Raw genomic sequence first — 21343 nt, forward strand, 5'->3', positions numbered from 1 at the left:
TGAGCATGTTGAATGAACCCTTGAAAATTTATTGTCACCCCTTCCCACCCACCGCCCCATTACCACATACAAGTAATACATTAGGATTCTGGTATCATTGACCTGCTTCAAGATAAGGGCTCCAGCATGAGAGTCCAGTAATAGCAAGTGCGTCACCGCTGATTTTGGAATTCCATCCCAAGAGAGGTTGAATTGGCCCCTCTGTTAACTACTTTTAGGTAGGCAGTTAAGACTTCCTGATTCTGGAAGCCTTTTGACTTATGGTAATTGTCTGTGGATTTGTCTTATTGTCTTGTTTTAATGCCCTCCAGCTTTTATACTGTCGTAAACTGCCATGAGGGGCTTTTGGAGGGTCCAAGGGCCACATTATGAACAAACAAATAACCACTATGCTTTCCAGTTGCCGTGGTATAGCTTATGCCAGCTTCCCCCAACCTTGCACCCTCCAGATGATTTAGGCTACAACTCCCAGCATTCCTGACCATTGGCCATGCTGGTTGGAGCTGATGTGAATTGGAATCCAAAACATCTGGAGGGCACCAGGTTGGGGAAAGCTGGCTTGTGCAATCGTGGTGCCTTTACCTTCCATAGCCAGCAATGGTGCAGGCTGCCTGTTCCACCAGCAATGAACTATTAAATCAGGTTCATGGTGAAAACAGATGACTACTCAATGCAAAGAAGCAGGGTGTAGGGCTCTCCAGAAAACTAGCTCCCTGTGTGGCTAAAGGAGAGTGTAGGGAACATTTTTAACCGGTGACAGTGTCATACAGCCTTCCACAATATGGTGCCTTCCACATGTCTTGGACTGGATCTCCCATAATTCCCAGCCAGTGTGGCCACTGGTCAGGAATCCTGGAAGTTGTAATCCGAAGCATTTAGCTGTGTTTTCAACCTCAGACTCTTCTAATCGTAACCAGTAGAGGTCTCACTGGTTTTGGGAATGGAAAACAATGTGTGGAGGAAGTGGGCTCCCCTTGCCTGTAATCATTTTAAGAATCTAAATTGGTAAGTATGTATCCATTTTTTTTTTCAGACAAAAGTTTCTTTGGGTCGTTTAGTGGGTTTTCTGTCTTCTGAAGACCTTGACCCTCAAAACATGAACACAGACTACAGTGGAGGTAAGCTTATCAAAACCTTTTTAGTTCTATGAAGAACAATTGGGAACTTGAGCTGGAGAGCCTGCTTCTGTTAACTGCACTTGTTTTGTTTCTGGACCTCAAGATCATGCAGTTAGATTTCTTAATGCCTCTTTCCACTGGGAGAAGATTGGACCCCCGACTTTAAATAAGTAAGAAACACAAATTATATTTACAATCTAGCGTGCAAATGCCATTTTCATCCACTAAGGGAGCAATCTTATGCCCTCTAGACAGAATCTAGGAGGCCATAGGATTTTTCGGTTTCTGGGAACCAAGCTCCAGGCAGCATGGCTTGTCCCCATCTCTGCGTTTGTAAGTGCGGAGCGGGAGAAAAGGGAGCGTTCCCAGAGGCGGGGAGGGGAGGAGACCACGGAGGCATTGTTACGACACTTCCGATGCACCATGCAGCCTCCCCACCCCCCGACGTGCCCGGGCTAGACAGCCAAAATCAGCTGTCTAGCCGCAAATGCAGGGTGGCCAGAGCACGGAGGAGAAGATCCCCTCCCTGCTCCGCCTGCCTTTGAGTTTGGAGGAGGCTGACTATCCCCATAGGATTGCGTCCTAAGACAGCCTTCCCCAGCATGGTGTCTTCCAGATGTTTTGGACTGGCTTTTGCCATCCTGGCTGGGGCTCAAGCCAGGTCCAAAACATCTGGAGGGCACCACTTTGGGGAAGGTTGCACTAAGGGCAATGTCCTGGATGCCAGGTTGAGCACTCAAATGAAAAACCGGTTTCCATGCATCTGATGAAAAATCTGAGGTGGGAAGGGAAGAAGCCTTTAAGAGGGCAATTTTTTTTGAAGATCAGAAAAAGACACAACCCCAAGTGACATGACTGCTGGGATCTCTGCATCTTTCAGGCTCTACTCCAGTGGTGGGGAACGTGTGACCCTCCTGGTGATTTTGGACTGCAACTCCCATCAGCCCTAGCCAGCATAGCCAGTGATGAAAAGTGATGGGAGCTGCAGTCCAAGAACATGTGGAGGACCACATGTTCCCCATCCCTGATCTGCAAGCAACGGTGAAGGTGGTTGTGGCATCCAATACAGATGATTATGTATTGTGGAAATGGGACATTGGCCAAGAGATTGTCTTCACTCTGAATCTGCTGGTTATCAAACAGTGTGAAAGCTAAGCTCCCACAGGAGGAGAAAAGCAGGTGCTTAGCTTCCATCCTGCTTGAGGACAAGTAAGATCTGAGCTGTGCTTCCCCCCGCCTCCTAACAGTAGTTTTCTGTAGGTATCTACATGCACTTACACATATGGCACTGTCAGTTTCTGTGTAAGTGCTATGATAAAACATTTCTTTGAGTTAAAACAGAAAACATTGACCAAGGTTTAATAGAGGCTTGGCTCAGGACTTCACTTAAAAAATATAGGAACATAAGCCATGCTGGATCAGACATCTAGTCCAGCATTCTGTTCACACAGCGCCAACCAGCTGCCTCTGGGAAACCCACAAGTAGGACATGAGTGCAACAGCACCCTCCTGCCCAAGTGCCCCAGCAACTAGTGTACATATGCATACTGCCTCTGATATTGGAGGTAATATATAGCCATCAGGACTACTAGCCATTGATAGCCTTTTCCTCCAGGAATTTGTCCAACCCCCTTTTAAAGCCATCCAAATGGGTGGCCATTAGTACATCCCGTGGTAGTGAATTCCATAGTTTAACTATGTACTCTGCAAAGGAGTGCTTCCTTTTATCTATCCTGAATCTCCCACCAGTCAGCTTCATGGGATGACCCCAGGTTCTAGTATTATGGGAGAGGGAGAAAAAGTTCTCCCTATCCACATGCTGTCTACACCATGCATAATTTTATATCCCTCTCTCTATTTTTTATTTATTAAATTTATTAATCACCCATCTGGCTGGTCACCCAGCCACTCTGGGCGACGTACAGACTGTATAATAAAACAGTTTAAAACAAAATGTTTAAATTTACCATAAAAACATCATATTTCTAAAAATACCCTAACCTACCCCAAATGCCTGCCTGAACAACCACATTTTTAACGCGTGGTGGAAGCTCATTAAAGAGGGGGCATGGCAGAGTTCCCTATACCCAGTAAATGTGCCCAAGATAAGTGTTTCAGGAGGTGGGAGACACTTGGCCGGTAGTCCATGAAAGCTCCTTTGCCCAACATTTCATACTAGAGCCAGTACCTGTAGCCGTTGCTCAACTTGATTTATATGAGTGAAGCAAACTTCAACAAGATGAGGAAGGGAGCATGTCAGGTAAAATGCGGTTGCTTGGGAGTGTCATCTGGGAGGAATTGAAGGTGGCTCCTAGCCATGATAGAAAAATGCCTGAGGGAATGTCCTGGGGAGGGATAACCCTGAAAGCAACTGTTTGCCATGGTGGGTGGGACACCTTTTGCAACCCAGGTGATCAGGAAGTACAAGCAGGAAGGCTGTGACTGTTGAGTAAGGAACATTATTCTTTGGAACAACTACTAAGGAGATCTATTTTTGTGTATGTGTTTGAGTAGCAGATACATTTGGTGTTTGTTTCCTTAAATATTTCTAGACTGACCCTAGAGATTCCAGAAGGTTGCTTGGTTGCTGTCGTTGGCCAAGTTGGAGCAGGAAAATCTTCTCTGCTTTCTGCCATTCTTGGAGAAATGGAAAAAATGGAAGGAACTGCCCAGAGAAAAGTACAGTGGATTTGCTTGGGTTTCAAATTATTTTCATTTACGGATATGTTTCCTGACGTTGAAAGTGTATTTCTCTGCTTAGTGGAGCCTTTGAAAAGCTACTGCATTTTCATATTGCTTTTTTTTTTTTTTAGCAGTTTGCAGAGTAAGGCCTTTGCAGGGTTATTTTCTTTCTAGGGATTATACCCAATCCTTCAGAGCTTTATTGTTTCTCTAAAGCAGCCTTCCCCACCTGGGGCCCCTCCAGATGTGTTGGACTGCACCTTCCATCAGTAGCATTCCAACACATCTGGCAGGCACCTGTCTGGGGAAGGCTGCTCTAATTTAATATGGGCTTGAGCCAGTCCTACTGTGGACATGGCACCTGCGCAGAGACAGATCCCCATTGGGCAGAAAGGAACCCTCTTCACCACCACCACCACCACCACCACCACCACCCCCCTAAGTGCCTGCAGCATCCCAGGCCATTTATCAGGAGCTCCTGGGTTTCTGTGTAGCTCCCCTGTGTGGTGAACCACTGAAGTGCAGGTGGTAGCCGTCTCAGCCAAGTACCTTCGAACCCTGGACTGATTCCACCCACTCATGCTGGCCACTGGATCTTTCTGGTAAGGGAAGAGTATAAAGGGCTCCTGTTCCATCTGAGCATTGCTTGAGCAGCTCAGTCTTCTTGAGCACTCACACGTAGGGATGTCGGAGAAATCTGCAACAGAATCAAATGAGTTTAGATTTCAGCCCACAGATTCCACAGCAGACCGGGTTTTCCCAGATCACACGGATTCCACAGACTTGTGGACCCTTTTTTTTTTTACTTTCTGGAATTTAACACACATTTAGTCGTAGAAAAATACATAAAATAAAATAAAAATACATAAAATAAAAAATCACCAGATGAAAATGCACATTTCCCCCATAGGCAAAACGTGAACATGCACATTTTTGGAGAGATTTGTGCAAGCGCAAATTTGGGAAACTGGAAAAAATCCAATTCTGTCAATGAGCAGATGGAACGAAAGGCACTTGACAATCTGTGAAGTGGACACAGAACAAACTTTACAAGATCTGTACATCCCTACTTACATGTTCCTGTATCCTTGGCCATTTCCTGGTCCTGCCTCCTGGTTTGTCCTTTTGTCCTGCCTCCTAGCTTTTCCCACAGCTTCTGATTCCAGGCTCCTGGCTTACATCAGACTGATGCCCACAGCCCAGCCCTGACACCATTACAGGGAATGAAATGATAGCTCATGCCTCTCATATACGTGCCCGGCTTTCCTGTCTCCACTCACCTGCAGCATGTGTATGATACCGAAGTATGTGCTCCCAAAGGGGAAAAGAGAGTTCAGTTACGCCATCTTTGTGCAAGCGCCAAGCCCAAGATAGGACTGAATTGGGTCCCAAATGTATTTCAGAGTTAACATTAATACACTCTGCTCCTGCAATCTCATCCTGCTCAGAAGTTTGTACACTTCAGTGTGTGTTTCCTTCCTTCAGGGTTCAGTTGCTTATGTGTCCCAGCAAGCCTGGATACAGAATTCCACTTTGCAAGAAAACATTCTCTTTGGCTCCAGACTGAACAAGCACTATTACGAAAGGGTTTTGGAGGCCTGTGCTTTGTTGCCAGACTTGGAGCAATTACCAGTTGGGGATCAAACAGAAATTGGAGAAAGGGTAAGTGAAGACTCCCAAGTATGCAGAGTAAGGCATTTAAATGTCTTCTGGGTATTCAGCTTTAAAAGTAGCAGAAGGACAATTGGGTTGTATTAGGGATCTATCCCAAGTAGTTTTCAAATAGTGTTCTTCAGAACCATGTGGTGGTGTTTGTTTGTTCTCGGCTGAGCTGAAACTACACACTAGTAGCCTTTGCAACACAGTGACCTGGTCTGCACATAATGGTAACACACGGTTTATTTAACCCATGGTTTGTAACCCTTCTCAGGGTTTGTCTGGCAGGAAACTGAAGAAACTACTGTTTGTTCTTTCAATTGCTCAGTTGTTTGCTTCCCCTCTCCTTCACCCGCTTCCTTCCTGTTTCCCAAATGGCTTTGTGGCACTGTAGTTCCGCCATGAAGAGTGGTTTTTTACTACTCTTGCCCACCGCCTCTGTAGCCTGACAAAACAACCCATGAACAACCAATAGTTTTGGGACCACATGTAACAACAGCCCATGGTTTAAACAACCCAGAGTTCATAACCAAGCAACAAATCCCTGGCACATTCAACTCAGTAGGAAAATGGCTCATTGAAGAGTTCCATATATTTATCTGTCTGCAGAGAATCTCTAGACTGGAATGTAAATATTAAACACCCCAACAGAGGTACAAGATTGAGTATGTCCTGTTTTATATGTTCTGTGTTGGCAGTTGCATTGAGAATATTTTGAAAGAAGAAACAGTAGGCAACAATTTAAGAGGAACAGGTTGTTCTTTTGAATAGCATGGCCTTTGTTTTTTCTTCCTAGGGAGTGAATATAAGTGGTGGCCAGAAGCAGAGAGTAAGCCTTGCTAGAGCTGTGTACAGCAATGCTGATCTCTACTTGCTGGATGATCCCTTGTCTGCTGTAGATGTCCATGTGGGGAAACATCTTTTTGAGAAGGTGATCGGGTCCTCAAGCTTGTTGAAAAACAAGGTAGGCAAGAAGGCTTCTTCTTTTTTTAATCTTTGGAATTGGCATGTATAGTGTAAAACAGAGGTGGGCAGAAGGTAGTTTTCTGGGTGATTTGCAGTAAATTAGCAAGGATTTTGGGCTCCTAGTCAGTTACTAATAGCAGCAACAAAATGACCCCCCTTCCCTAAATTATGCTGCTGAAATGCAGAAAGTTTGAAGTAACCAGGAGTGGATTTATGTGTGGATGGACTGTGAGTTGCATACAGTTTTGGTGCTCAAAACAAATTTCTGGGCTCAGAATTCTTTAATTGCAAGTGGATGTTTTTTGCAGCTGGCGCCAGTTGGTAGATCTCTGGCTCTAGTAAAAAAAAAAAAAAAAGCAAAGTAGATCCTGCAAGCCTGAAGTCTGCCCTCAATTTGTGTAAAATCTAAACGGTGGTGTTTTCCTTTCTCCCAAGACTCGTATTTTAGTGACACACAACCTGATGCTCCTACCTCTGGCAGATATCATAGTTGTGATGGAAGGTGGTAGAATTATCGAAATGGGGAATTATAAAGAGCTACTCTCTAAAAGAGCAAATTTTGCTGAGCTGGTTCTAACCTTTGGCAGAGGAAAGGATAATGAAGAGGCGCCCTCGATATCAAGTGAGTAAATAAAGTCAATTTGTACATACTAATTTGCAGGATTCTGTTTCGTGAGACTTGAACCCTGTGCTCAAAACTAGATAAAGCCAATCCAGGTGTGGTGGTAGGGTTGTGCCTACGTGCACCCAGACGCAGCTGCTATGACCCTAGGTTCCATTGATTTGACTTATTTCCCATATCACCTGTAGGGCCCTCCCTACACCTCTGATATTTAGGAGGAAAGCTCACATATTATTTGTGTTATGCAGGTAGGAATCCATTATAGTTTTATCATGTACACTGTCTCTCCCACTCTTTTATCCTTGCAACCAACCCTGTGAGGTATGTTAGGCGGAGAGAGAGTGACTGCATTGAGGATGGCCAGTTTGCTTGTTTGTCTTACTACTTAATACCATTTTCTTTTCCATTTTGGGACTAAAGAGCACCATTACTTTGAGCCTTTTACACCACTAAGTTTCAGAGGTTGTTATTCCAATCTTTACGGCTAGCCTGGGTCATTCACAGTTAATTGAGAATCAACTGTATAAACAAGTCTTCTGTATCAGGCATTTTAGGAAATTTGTGTCCAGTAGAGAATGCATGACTGCAATAATAATTTTACGAGTGGGAGCGGTGGCGGCATCTCAACCTGTTCATCAACATCAGTGACCAGTGAATGAGTAGAGAAAGCTAACTTCACATCATCCCAATGTGTTTAGTATCAGCAGTTTGATTCTCTTTTTCTCTTTTGCTGAATTTTAATTTGACTACACTCAGTGACCCAGTTTGCACATAATGGCTAAATACGGGTTGTTTAACCCATGGTTAGTTGTGGAAGTGAGTGTGCCTGCTCCTGCACCCTTGCTGCTTCTGCTTTCAGCCAGCTGTAATCTACAAACCATGGACAATTGTTGGGTTAACTCTGGGTTGTTTAACGCTCTAAACAACCCAGATTTACAGATTAGAAGGCACAATAACAACCTAGGAACAGGTTATTCCTGGGCTGTTGATTACAGCTGATTGAAAGCAGAAGCAGCGACTGTTGCATGGCCCCACCAATTCCTGGGTTGAACATGCCAGGAATTGGTGTGCCATGCGAATCGGGTCAGTGTGTTGGATCCAGAGGTTCCCTTCCGCAAGTGAAAAGCCTCCTCTGTGTGAAGAAGAGGTTTTTCTGACTTAGCACAAGATCCTTGCATAAGAAAAGAGAACTGAAATCCAGATAAGTTTTCACTTGCATGAGGGAGTTGCACAGTCTCTTGAACAACGATGCACGATCTCTTCTGTAAGGTCTTGCACAGAAGTGCCACTGCTGGAATTTTTATTGCTGGCGCATCTCTGGATCCAACCCAATATATTGTAGGCTTTTTAGTGGGTAATTAACATAATTATTTTTTTAAACTTTTCTTTGTAGAACTGAAAGGTGACACTAAAATAAAAGACCACATTGTACCAAAGAAAACACAACATCTGGAGCATAAAGAGAGGTGAGTACTCAAAAATAACTTCCAGTTCATGTGGTACACAAAAGGAGGGAAAAGCGGAATGGCAAATGCATCATGCTTTTGGTGCAACACTCATAGAGGGACTAGCAGATCTCACCTGTACAGAGAAATGTGAGCTGCAACTGGGTCTCATGGATCCAGTGGTGGCTGGTGCCCCAAAACTGAAGGTCCACAAAAATAACTCCCTAGCCTGACCCAAGCTGGGAGAGTTTGTCTCTGGTTGTTAGGAAAATTGGAAATGGAATTTCAAAATCTTTGTTGCAAAAACATGAGGTTTCTTAATGGTGTGGGTAGTTGGATTAAAAAAAAGTGACAGAACAATTTTGAAGCAGAGAGACCAGGACAACATACCTGAAACAAACCACCCACCCCTGACATGCCCAGATTTTTTTTCTCCTTTTCCTCACCCCCCCCCCCCAATGTTGCAGGCGGGGAGGCAGCTCTGAAATAGAATGTTTGGCTCAGGTAGTCTAGGAAAATCACTCTCTAATGGCCGTAATTCCTCACAGCAGTGGGACACCCAAACAGCGCAGCGCTCGTAATGAGTTGGGATTGTTGTTGTGCTTAATAACACTGCTTTTTCACCAACTGGAATAATTTGCTTTGCATGTGGATTTGTGGTACAACCCTCTTCAGTGTGGATTTATGAACATAGGGCAGGATCTTCACTTCCATGAGTGGAATGGGGCTTTGTCTCCTCTTCTCCCTGCAGCCCTTTGTGCTCACAGAAAGGCAACTCTGAGGGTCGGGAGAACCCCTGCCCTCCAGAACAGGAGGGGATGTGCCAGGGTGAAGGGAGAATTGGTGAAAATTAGTCCCCCTTGTGCAAGGGGCAGTGCCTTCTGTTTATGACCCAAACTGTGGTGTGGATAGTAAATAAAATTAGTTGTTACACTTATACACACCAGCATGGATTATCTTCTCCAACCCTCTCTGCGTGGAACTAACATCAGACTGGCGCACACCTGGCCTTCGCATCCTTCAGAGCAGGAGTGGTCCCTGCCTACTCCGTGGAATCATTGACGATTTTAAAATGCACAATTACTTAGATGAGTTCTAACTTCTATGCCTACTTTATTTCAATGTAAAATTACATTTTGGGCAATTCTTCTTTTGATCAAAGGAGTATGTTCTCAATGAAGAAAGAAAAAGTTGCTACTGGCACTGTAAGTATTTTTTGAATAGCTATTTACAGCTGTCTAGAATATCATGGGCAGTTAAAATAACTGAATAAGTGGAATGAAGCTACAATAGTAAACTCAGCAATTTAGGGAAAGGGAGAATTTCTTTTTGAGGACTAAGAATCGCATCCTGACATGCTGAACCAGTTTTTATCCATCCCTGTGAAGAAGTATAAATAACTTACAGAACAATCCCCAGTGGAGTTGGAGGAGTTAAGTGGTGGATGATTTGCTATTCTGAAGCCTTTCTGGCTCGTGCCAGCCAAGGCAGAGGGTAATTGTGTGCGGGGGGGGGGGGGGGGGAGGTTTTCCTAAAAGCAGACCCAGTGGAACAACTCCAACCCCAGGTTGGCATAGTTGGTGGGCCAGATCCTGAGAACTCCTGGAGGAACAAAGAGGCTTTGGATCCAAGGCTGCATCCACCACAGCCCTGGAATGCCTGTTTTGGTACCTACTACCAGTGGCAGATCTCTGTCCATGGAGCTTTCCGCAGGAGTATCAGAGTCCTCCAGCAGAGTCCTTCCGCCCCATCCAAACACCCTTGAGTCAGCAGATCTGCAGGTCAGGATTGTGCTGTTGTTTTGTTTAATTAACTTCCCAAGAGTGTGTGTGTGTATGTGTGTGTGTGTGTGTGTGTGTGTGTGTGTGTGTATATATATATATATATATATATCTTTTGTGTGTATCTCCTTATGTTTAGATGAAAATGTCAATTATTTTGAAATACCTACAAGCCTTTGGCTGGTCATGGATGTGGCTAACTATAGCAGCTTACCTGGGACAAAATGCTATCGCCATAGGACAAAACCTGTGGCTGAGCACATGGACAACAGAAGCAAAGCAACTGAAAGACTTCACAGAATGGAAGCACTTAAAAAACCACAAGCTCGGTATCTATGGCCTCTTGGGTGTCATGCAGGGTAAGCCTCTGTGTATGACTGATCGGACTGCTTCCTTTGGTTCCCAAAATTTAATTCCTTGGCATTCCTTAACTTGAATAATCTTATGTTGTCTAATAAAACAATATGTATTGATCAGTTTTGAAAGAGGAAAGAATGCATTGCATTAATGCTAAGATTGATGAATCTTAATTTCATAAGATTTCTATGAATCTATACTCGGCAGAAGAATGAGATTGCTGTGTGGAAGCAATTCTCTTTTAATCCTCCCTCTTGCTGTTCAGGTGTACTAATGTGGAAGCAAGTCAACAGTGCACCCTCACTGGATGTCTTACCCTTTTCAGGTCTCATTCCCACATAAAATCTACAGCTGGCCCGAACATTATATTATTATTTTATTATTATTTATTCAGTGTATGATACGCTCTATAGCCAAAGCTGTCAGGGTGACATATATAATAAAAGTGTGGTGCTGTGGTTAGACTGTTGGACTGAGACTCAGGAAAACCGGGTTGTAATCCCCACTCAGCTATGAAGCTCACTGGGTGACTTTGGGCTAGTCGTGGACTCTCAGCCTAACCTATACCTCACAGGATTGTTGTGAGGTAAAATGGAGAGGAGGAGGAGGATCATGTGAACTGCCTTGGGTTCCTTGCAAGAGGAAAAAAAGTGGGATATAAATGTCTTAATGAATAAAATTAAAATAAATATGATAAAACCAAGGCTAAAACACATTAATTTTTTTTAAGTTTTAAAAGCAGCAGCAATATTTTTAAATAATTTAAAAAGAAGCATTAAATATCCAAGCAGCTAAAACACAGAGAATGACTGTTTTAAAATGCAGCAATAAACATATAATTAAAAATAAAACAAGCAGCAGTTAAAAATTATTTTTAAAGGCCTTTGTATAATGTTTCCATTCTCCATAAATAGTTCTATGCACTGAGGATAAATTAGAACTATATATATGTGTCTATTTAGCACACTTCAGCAATAGGAAGTTGAACAGCTGAATTGTAACAATCCCCAGATGCAGGCCTGACTAAGACCTTGGTAACTTGGGGATGGTGGATAAGCTCTTAAATAACTTTGGGCCTTGGTACCTGATGGAACACCTCCTCCCATTTGTATTTGCCCTTGCTATAAGGACATTCACGGAAGCTCTTTTTCAAGTGTCCCCTGATTCTGAGGTTCAGAGAATGGAGAAAGGGCTTTTTTGGTGTTGGCCTCTGGAATGCTCTCTCAAGGGAAGCCCACCTGCTGATCACACTGCTGTCTTTTCGGCACTAAGCTAAAACTTTCCTGTTCTCCCAGGCTTTTACATTCTTTTTCATTCATTTGAAAAAGCACAATCCTAAAACACGGAAAATATTGGTAATTGTAGAACTTTTCCTGTCTAAACTTGCACAGGATTGCACCTTTAAAGTATTTTTAAGCATGTTAGTATTTTGAAAAAAAATTTCAGTCCCTATTGCATAGTTTTATCTCTTATGCTTGATACTATGTTGTATTTTTATGCTGTATTGGCACATGTATTAGTTTTATATTGTTGGTTGCTTTTTATTGGGATTTTATTTATTTGTATCATTATTGTGCTTTAAATTTTAAAATGCCTAGAGAGATTTATTGTATGAGGTTTTTAATAAATTTAATTAATGAAATAAACAGCACTAATGGAGAGACTGCTATTGTGGACCCTTTGAAAACCCATACTTTGCCTTTCTTATTATTCCTCCAAGGTCTTCTGGTTTGCTGTGGTGCATATGTGCTTACTAGAGGATCTCTCTGTGCCTCTCGGGCATTGCATCATCAGATGTTAGACAGTGTGCTGCACCTTCCACTCCAGTATTTTGAGACTAATCCTGTAGGTCAAATCATCAACAGATTCACCAAGGTAAAGAGCAAATAGTAATCATATTTTTAGGGCCAAATTCGGGATGTGGGTTAGGAGCTGCTGGGTCTTGGGAAAATGACTCACTCTTCACTGCCTTCCTTTGCAGAGTGAATGGCTTTCACATCCTCATCACTGCAAGAAGCCACTGTTCCATTTTCCCTTCCACTAGGGAAGGATACATAGGCAGGGCAGTGCAACCTGACTGTCCCCCTCCATCTTTCAAACCAGACATGTCAATAAAAGACAGCATTCTAGCAAGTTTTAAACTTGCCTTTCTATGCTTGTGGACAGAAACACTTGAGTTATTTTGTCGTCCCTATAAGAAGCTCTCGCCTTTACCAAATACTCTCCTGGGCTGTCACTAGGCTGAGGCTGAAAGTTTTTGGCATACAAGGTGTCAGGACCAAACTGGAGGAGGAGGAGGAGGCAGCAGCCCAGGCGTTTGATATAAATTCCCTGCTCTAGGTTGAGTGACTGTCTAAAATCTATTCCTGGAAGGCAAGTGAGGGATGAGTGCACTTACAATGGTTTGCATTACTCCAAACAGTCTGCCATGTGTAGACCACCCTATTTAATAGCATTTACCTGAGATGTCATGCTTGGATGCTGACTAGACTCTATTACCGCCTCTGTACTGGAAAGGTTTCTGACAGTTGACTTTTAGGACTGGAGCTCTACAAGCCTGGTGATGGAATGAGAATTGAGCATTTTCTTTGTGTTGCGCAATATCCTAGGACATGTTCATCGTTGACATACGTTTCCATTATTACCTACGGACCTGGCTGAACTGTACACTGGATGTTGTTGGAACGATCCTCGTAATTGTGTTTGCATCCCCCCTGTTCATATTGGTGGTGGCTCCACTTGGATACCTATATTTCACTATTCAAGTAAGTTCACTAAACTTCGTGGAGGGGGAAAGTAAAACATATTAGCTTTTCTTATCTTTCATTTCTTTTCATGAAGGATAGGATGCAACAGAAAGGGAAGGGAAATGAGTTTCTCTTGGGCAATTGACTTACATTTAATAACGCAGAGAAAAAGTGGCTATTCAGTCTGCTCGGGTCATTTTCATCCTAAAGTTGTAAGAGCCTGAGAAGTGTCTTCTGATCCCAGAAAAAAATTCCTTCAGACCAGCCAAATGGATGCTGGCTAAAGAGCTTCCACGTAGCAACTTCTCCACATTGCAGGTAACATGTATAGTGTGCTTTGTCACTTAGATCCCTGAGATCCAGTGGCAAAGGGGTAAATTTTGGAGAGCAGGTGCTCATCAGGACATTCCCTGTAGCAATGCCTCCAGGGAGAATTCAAAAATTCAGGCAGCTGTGTTGATCCATATCCACAAACCAGTTCTAGCATTTTTCACCTCCACTAGAAGCAGGTCCTTTGTAAAGCTATTGGATCTTAATTGCCCATTCAAGACCCAGTCACCCCCAAATACTTGCCATTACAACAGGGAACTATAAATTCATTCCTGCCCCAGCTGTTATGAGGATTGCAGTTAAGCTCAGAAGGTGGCAGATGATGCCATAGTTCCTGTTAATAAAAAAGTGCCAGCCTGCATCCCTGCAAATCCTGGCTCCACTACAGCACTGTTTATATCGTGCGATGATGTGGACACTACTCCACATGGCAAGATCCTAAAAATTGCTTGAATATCTTCCATTACTGTTGTACTATTCTCTGCTTTGTTCTTTGGGTTTCTTCATCTAGTTTTGATAATCATTATTTACTTACAAAAAATTCAATGATCTACTTTCTGATATTATATTCAAAGATTATTTTGATTGAAATAAACTCCTGTATAACAAATCCACTCCTATTCTGATAAATTTCATAGGGCAACATCCCATGCTGCCTCTGCCTCTCAGCTGTTTGTGGTACACCAGTGGGACCTGCCACCACTGCACCAGCGCTTCCTAGAGCAACCCCGGAAACTAGCCGAAAAGCTTGTTTCCTGAACAGGAGAAGTCAGTGGAGCTCCCTTCTACGAGCACTGCTGACCTGTTCAGTTCCAGAAGCGAGTGTTTTGTCTTGTTTCTGGTTGGTCTAGGAAGCACTGGCTTCCTATTGCACTGGCGGTGGGTCTTGCTGGCACATGGGCAGCATTGGATACTGCCTAGTGTTTCCACATCTGATACTCCCCAAACTCTGCTGGATTGCACAAGCAGAGATGTTTGGTTTTTCTAATGTCACAAATGCAGGGATTTTTGGAAACCCTTACCATTAACCTTTGTTAAGGAATTGGAGCCGTGTAATCCTATCAAATTTTGATAGTTTTGGCAGTGCTATTTCTTCTGCAAATATTCTTCCATTTTGGGCAGTGATTATGTTACAGATTAGGTTGTGTGTAAGTACAGATGAATCAATCACTCCGCTTAAAAAGGGGTAAGGACCAAACTAAACCATCTTTACCTCTTGAACAAGAAGACCTAATGTTCCCATGGGGCCAGTTGGCCTCATGACTGTGTGTGAATGAAACCCAAAGTCAACAAAAAGGGAACCGCATGAGGAATGCCAAAAAGCCAAAGCAAAGGGGGTAGTCAAAAAGGGTGTTTTATTCCTGTGTAAAATGTATACCGTATGTCCTAATACCCCACTCTTCATGCTAAAATGTGGAAATTTCCAAATCTGCATGGCAAATTCTTACCTGCTCTTTATTTTGTGTTTTATCAGCGATACTATATTGCTAGTTCCCGACAAATCCGACGGCTGGCTGGGGCTTCACACACACCTATAATTTCACACTTCAGTGAAACACTTTTAGGTGTTTCTACAGTCAGAGCATTTGGACATCAAGAGAGATTTATTAAGCAAAACAAAGATGTGATCAATGAGAACCTGGTTTGCTTCTACAACAATGTGATCTCAAACAGGTACTGTCTTAACACTCTGCAACATTTTGTACTTGCTCAGTGGTACTTTAATTTGTTCTGACTGGCAAACGTATGCTGGAGCTGAGCATCTGTTCTCAGTGCAACCCTATGACTATTTTTACAGAAGTCCCACTGAATTCAGTGGGACTGACTAGAAAGTAAACGTTCATAGATTTGCAGCCTACATTTTTAGGACTGCACTTGTACTGGGGAGTAGTGGCCTTTGGACTTGATGCGACTGACCTTTGAGTAAACACCCATAGGCTTGCACTGCATGGGGGTGAACTAACCAGAGTTAAGCACATTTAAGTTTCATTGGTTTCAATGGGAAAAGTTGAGTACCTTCTTAATTCTCTTCCAGTGAAAACAGTAGAACATAAAAGACTTTTGCTTTGGCTAGATCATTCCCAAAATGAGCAATGTTGTAATTTTATGCCTCTTCTCCCCGCTCCCAAGTTGATCAATTGCACCTACCAAAGTGATGCTACAGCGCTCAAATGAGTAAGGGCTTGATTTTTCTAAATTCGTTAAGAACTCTTAAGATTTAAATGCTTACTATGGGATTAGAAGTGGAAGATATTAACCACATAGATTTTAATATAGGAGACTTTAACTATGTCATGATGATCAAATATATTTGAAATATATTTATTCAATGCATGTCAAGCATCTATTTGAATGCTGTCTTTCTGCATCCGTTTATGACAGATGGCTGGCTGTCAGACTCGAATTTCTGGGTAACTTGATGGTCTTCTTTGCTGCATTGCTTGCAGTGTTTGCTGGCAGCAAGGTGGATTCTGCTACAGTGGGATTATCAATATCCTATGCATTAAATGTAAGTCATCTTTCTCCTCTTTTTCGATGTAGCATTTGGGAGCAGGGTTGCAGGGCTCCTACATCATTCAGATCTGCAGGCCCAGCAAAAATCCAGCCACTGAAGCTTTTCCTGTCACTTACAGAGTGTCACCTGTAAAATATCTACTTGTCATGCAGCTGTTAAGGGGAAAAAAGTCCTGGCAGGAAAACTGTTGGGAATCCTATTTGTGATGTTATATTATGCCAGACAAACTCTACAGGAATCCAACAAATGTAAAAAGTGTCACAGTGCTTCCCACATATTGACCTAGTTCGCATGAGTGGGAGAGAGCTGGCATGCTGAGTGGGCATGTCAGCCACTTCCGCTTTTACTCAACAACATACAATCGGTCATAGGGTATTGAGTGTGACATGCAAACCCAGCGTGCTGGGTTGTTTAGGGGCTAAGGAACCCAGTGGTTAACCCATGGTTTCTGTTGGGTTAATCTCTGGGTTGTTTAGCCCCTAAATAACCCAACACTCTGGGTTTGGATGTCACACTCTTGAACCTATAACCTGGCCAGTTCTAGGTTGTTATTAAAAGTGGAAGTGAGGAGCACATTGGAAGCAGGGTGCTCGCTCACTCCTGCTTGTGCATGACAAATCATGGGTTAATTACCAGGTCTATGGGTTGTCATTTTGTGTGAACCCATAACCATGGGTTGTTTTGCTAGGCTACAGAGGTGGTGGGCAAGAGTGGTTAAAAAAAAAACCCAGCTGCTCTACATGCCAGTACTACAGCACCACAAAGGCATTTGGGAGGCAGGGTGGGTGTGGCCGAAGGAGGAGGGAATCAGAGAACCCAGAAATTGAAAAAACAGCCTGTGCTTTGTGCAGTCATCTGGCAGACAAATCATAGGTAAATTCTGGATAGGGCAACAACCCATTACTCTGCTGTTGTTAAGTGTGAACCAGGTCTATATCTAGGAAATTAAAATATTTTTTTAGGTATTTTTCTAATAGCTTGTGGATATGGCATTTCTGGATAAACAGAAAGCACTTTGTCCTGAATCTTCACTTTACACAGTGGCTTTCTGAAATGACGCGTATGTTAACAGAGCCTAAATGGACATGTTAAACATGTTGTTTAAACAAGTAATCATTTATTTCAGATAACCCAAAGTTTGAATTTTTGGGTCCGCAAAGCCTGTGAAATTGAAACCAATGGGATCTCTATTGAGAGGGTTTGTGAATATGCAAAAATAGACAAAGAGGTAAGCATTTTTAAAGGAATGAAAATAGCACATGGACTGATTTTAAACATCCATTTTTTAAAAGTGAAAAAACTTACTGTTCAATGTTTAATGAGCAATCTGGATCCCTTTTTTCTTTCCTTTTTTTCAGTTTGGTTCAGAAACTGTAAAGTTCAAAACTGTTCACAGGTTCACACTGCAGTCCTGTATTTACCTGTAAGGCCGAGTGAACTTAATGAGGCTTACTTCTTAGTAACCATGTAGAGAGGATTTTAATGTCTGTGTCTGTTCTGCTGTTAACTTTAAGCTGAGCCTTTCCTATGTAAGCCAGACTGAAGAAACGAAGAAAAGTCTTGTAAGAGTTGAACCTGGCTGAGCTGCACGCTTTGTCATTTGTCTGTTTCAGGCCCCCTGGGTACTATCCAGCCGGCCACCTGTGGGATGGCCCAGTGAAGGAATAATACAGTTTGTCAGTTACCAAGTTCGGTACAGGTCGGATCTGGGCTTAGCTCTACAGGATGTATCGTTTCAAAGCTGCAGGGAAGAGAAGGTAATGTGCACTGCATAAAACACAATAGGTAGTATCCTATAGTTCCTTTGTGTACACAGGACCCACCGCTAATGCAACGGGGCTTTGGCACTTCTAAAAAATAAACCCAGAAACAGGTGAAAATGGTAGTTTCTGGAATGGGGCAGGTCAGCGATGCTTGCAGAAGCATCCACTGATGTCCCCGATTTAAGTGATTTCCTGTGAACAAATGGATAGGCACACTGGGCTTCACTGCCTTTAAAAGGTTGGCCGATTGACTTTAATGGAGGGCTGTAACCTGTATGTATGAAATTGCACACTCCTTCTCCGTTGAACATAATGGAGCCGTTTGCATGTATTGCAGCTCATGTGCACGTCATGATATCTATAGGGCTTTGGTTTGGGGCAAATGTGCATCTCAACAGGATTGGCAGCCCAGTGTCTTTCACTAGGTGGTGTGGTGGAGCCAGGGCTTGGAGGCATGCAGCACCAGCACTTCTTTAATTAGCTGGGATGCTGACGTCACGCGCCACCCCCCTCAGAATTCCCTGTTCCCTCTGGGCTTAACTGCAGTTATCATAGTAGCTCACTCGGGGAAACGGCAGTTGAGCTTAGCTGCAAACTGAGCTTAACTGCAGTTGTCACGGTAGCTCAGGGGAAATGAATTTTCGCAGCAGCAATATATTTTTTCTTGTTATAATGCAAAGCCTTTTGGGGCGGCTGGGTTTTGAATGAACAATTAAGACCCATGCACTTTACAAAAGGCCTGCTCCTGGTGGAGGTGAAGACTCCCCTAGGACTGCTTCGTGGATACTGATCAACAGAGCAGCCTGCAATTTTGGGCTTACTTTGGGGGCGTGGCTATGGGGACTGTCACGATGAGGACTTGCACTTCAGAAATGACCATGACACCACTGCCTTGACCAGTTGAAAACCCAGTCAGTTCTTGGTCAAGGTCACGGGGCACAATTCACATTCACATGGGTGTGTGCACCCTGTTGAGACCTATGGTTCTCCCTCCATGCACAGGCACTGCGGGTGGGTTGTGAGGTTGGTATACTGTAATAGTTGTTATCTGCTGCTGTTGATTACTAACTTCCTTCTGTGCTAGTAGTGCTCTCTTGTTTAAAGGCTTCTACTTCTAAATAATGTTTTCCTGTTTATCTTGAAACTATCATTTTCTTTTACATGTGTTGAAATAATGTGGTGAAAATTGTATCACCGCTTTGATATCTGCATAAGTGAAAAAGAATGTGCATGTCTTTTGAAAAAGAATCTTGTTACAGATCGGGATCATAGGAAGAACAGGAGCTGGCAAATCAACTCTAACGAACTGTTTATTTAGAATACTAGAAAGAGACGGAGGCAAAATAATCATAGATGGGATTGACATATCAACAGTTGGTTTGCATGATCTACGTGGCAACCTTAACATTATACCACAGGTATATGCATCTTTTATGCATATAGATACAACATATTTATGCAGATTATAAGCAGTTGAATTTTCTAACAGAAAATACTTTCGAGTGCCATCATTATTTTACTGCAATAGGTAAATTGTTAGGTCCGCCATGTAGATTTCACTTTCACTTTTAAAGGACAAGTGGTAGAACTTGAATGAAATCAGATCAGGGTTGGGTGATTTGGGGCCCTCCAGATCTTTTGGCCTACTGCTCCCATCAGTCCCAAGCCAACATAGCCAGTGGTGAAGGATCATGGGAGTTGTAGGCCTAAACAATTGGAGGGTACACGTTGCCCATCCTTGCTTTAATTACACAATTTTAGGAGTAGGAAAAGCAGGAAATAATATCTGGAAGAGGTATCAGCCATTTGTAACCAGGAATTCTTGAATAATGCCTAGCCTGCATTTTGAAGCACAGAAGGGACAGAGTTTCATTGGATAGATCTAGGGTTGCTTCCAGATTTCTCTGAGCTTGGGTGTGGAAACAAACTTTGCGACGGGGCTCCTAAAAGCCTGCGTCCAAAAGAAAGGCTAGCTTTACATTCCCCAAAGTTATTTTCTGGCTTAGATTAAAATCTGAGCCAGAGAAGAGTTCCTGGCTCTCCCCACTGCCGCTACTAGCCGTCTTCCAAAATCTGTTGCAAGAGCTCTCAGGAGAAGTCTATCCTTCATGGTCACCTGGCTCATTCCACAAACACATCCACTGAGTGTGTGTGAGTGTGTGTGTGTGAGTGTGTGTATGTATGTATATATATATATATATTTCTCCAAAATATTGGGCACATTTATTATTCCCCCATAAAACATTTTTTTTTCTACAATATCAACATGAAACCCAAACTCTTCCGTAAATTCATTTTGAAAAAAAAAAAACCCGTCTTGCTTACATGGAGATATTGCCCAGCTGTGCTTCCATAGGACCCAGTCTTATTCTCAGGGACGCTGAAGTCCAACTTGGATCCACTTGGAAAATATTCTGATCTTGAACTGTGGGATGCACTGGAATTGTGTGACCTGAAGAATTTTGTACAGTCACTCCCAAAGAAACTTCTGCATGAAATCTCGGAGGGTGGCGAAAACCTGAGGTGTGTGACTTAAACCGTATTAAGGGGTGGGCTAAGTTACCTGAAGAATACTAACCCCGTCTTTCTCATTAGCTGGTCCATGTAGTCCTAGCTTTCTCAGATGCTGTTGTGGTGAGTCTGCCCATGTCAGAAACCAGGGGCAGAATGTATTTTATGTCTCCCTGGCAGGCATCCAGTCCTGCAAACTCTGGTCAATCCATATGTGAAGGTTGTTCACAGACTGGGCACAGCACAGCATTGCACGCCTTTATGCCAGGGATGGGGAAGGTGAGGGGATGTGGGTCATTCCTGGGTGTGGTCCCAGAGCCAATACTGCAGTGTGCTCCATGTCTGTATCTGGCTGAGAAACGTACTCCATCCCCCATGGCCTGAGGTGGTCAGATGTGGGATGCTAGAGCATGCCAATCTAGCTGGGTCATTGCTTTTCCCTTCCAACATGTAAGACATTGACATATCACCTGTTGTTGTTGTTCAGTCGTTCAGTCGTGTCCGACACTTCGTGACCCCATGGACCATAGCACGCCAGGCCTTCCTGTCCTGCGCTGTCTCCCGGAGTGTGCTCAAGTTCATATTCATTGCATTGGTGATACTATCTAGCCATCTCATCCTCTGCCGTCCCCTTCTCCTTTTGCCTTCAGTCTTTCCCAGCATCAGGGTCTTTTCCAGAGAGTTTTCTCTTCGCATTAGGTGGCCAAAATATTTGAGCTTCAGCTTCAGTATCTGTCCTTCCAATGAGCACTCAGGGTTAATTTCCTTTAGGATTGACTGATTGGACCTCCTTGCAGTCCAGGGGACTCATAAGAGTCTTCTCCAGTACCACAGTTCGAAAGCATCAATT

General features: G+C 43.2%; 1 protein-coding gene across 4 annotated transcripts in view; it reads left to right on the forward strand.

Moving 5' to 3' along the window:
• LOC146349801 (multidrug resistance-associated protein 1-like) overlaps positions 1–21343 on the forward strand; it is a 45846-nt gene that overhangs the window by 17248 nt on the left and 7255 nt on the right. For 2 of the 4 annotated variants that reach the window (XM_084843515.1, XM_084843516.1), the window contains 17 exons: positions 1034–1118; positions 1222–1288; positions 3671–3797; positions 5286–5462; positions 6253–6420; positions 6858–7044; positions 8438–8510; positions 9652–9694; positions 10410–10629; positions 12348–12502; positions 13237–13392; positions 15179–15378; positions 16087–16213; positions 17346–17447; positions 17833–17976; positions 19242–19400; positions 20339–20505. In XM_084843515.1, the coding sequence (XP_084699641.1) occupies positions 1034–1118; positions 1222–1288; positions 3671–3797; positions 5286–5462; positions 6253–6420; positions 6858–7044; positions 8438–8510; positions 9652–9694; positions 10410–10629; positions 12348–12502; positions 13237–13392; positions 15179–15378; positions 16087–16213; positions 17346–17447; positions 17833–17976; positions 19242–19400; positions 20339–20505 (2357 nt within the window). Of the gene's footprint in view, positions 1–1033; positions 1119–1221; positions 1289–3670; positions 3798–5285; positions 5463–6252; positions 6421–6857; positions 7045–8437; positions 8511–9651; positions 9695–10409; positions 10630–12347; positions 12503–13236; positions 13393–15178; positions 15379–16086; positions 16214–17345; positions 17448–17832; positions 17977–19241; positions 19401–20313; positions 20506–21343 lie in introns of all 4 variants that reach the window. The other 2 variants (XR_014789088.1, XR_014789089.1) reach the window with 2 other exon arrangements.

This window comes from Heloderma suspectum, chromosome 3 (assembly GCF_057233095.1).
Source record: "Heloderma suspectum isolate Gila_16-S chromosome 3, 16-S_ref, whole genome shotgun sequence".
Classification (NCBI taxonomy): domain Eukaryota; kingdom Metazoa; phylum Chordata; class Lepidosauria; order Squamata; family Helodermatidae; genus Heloderma; species Heloderma suspectum.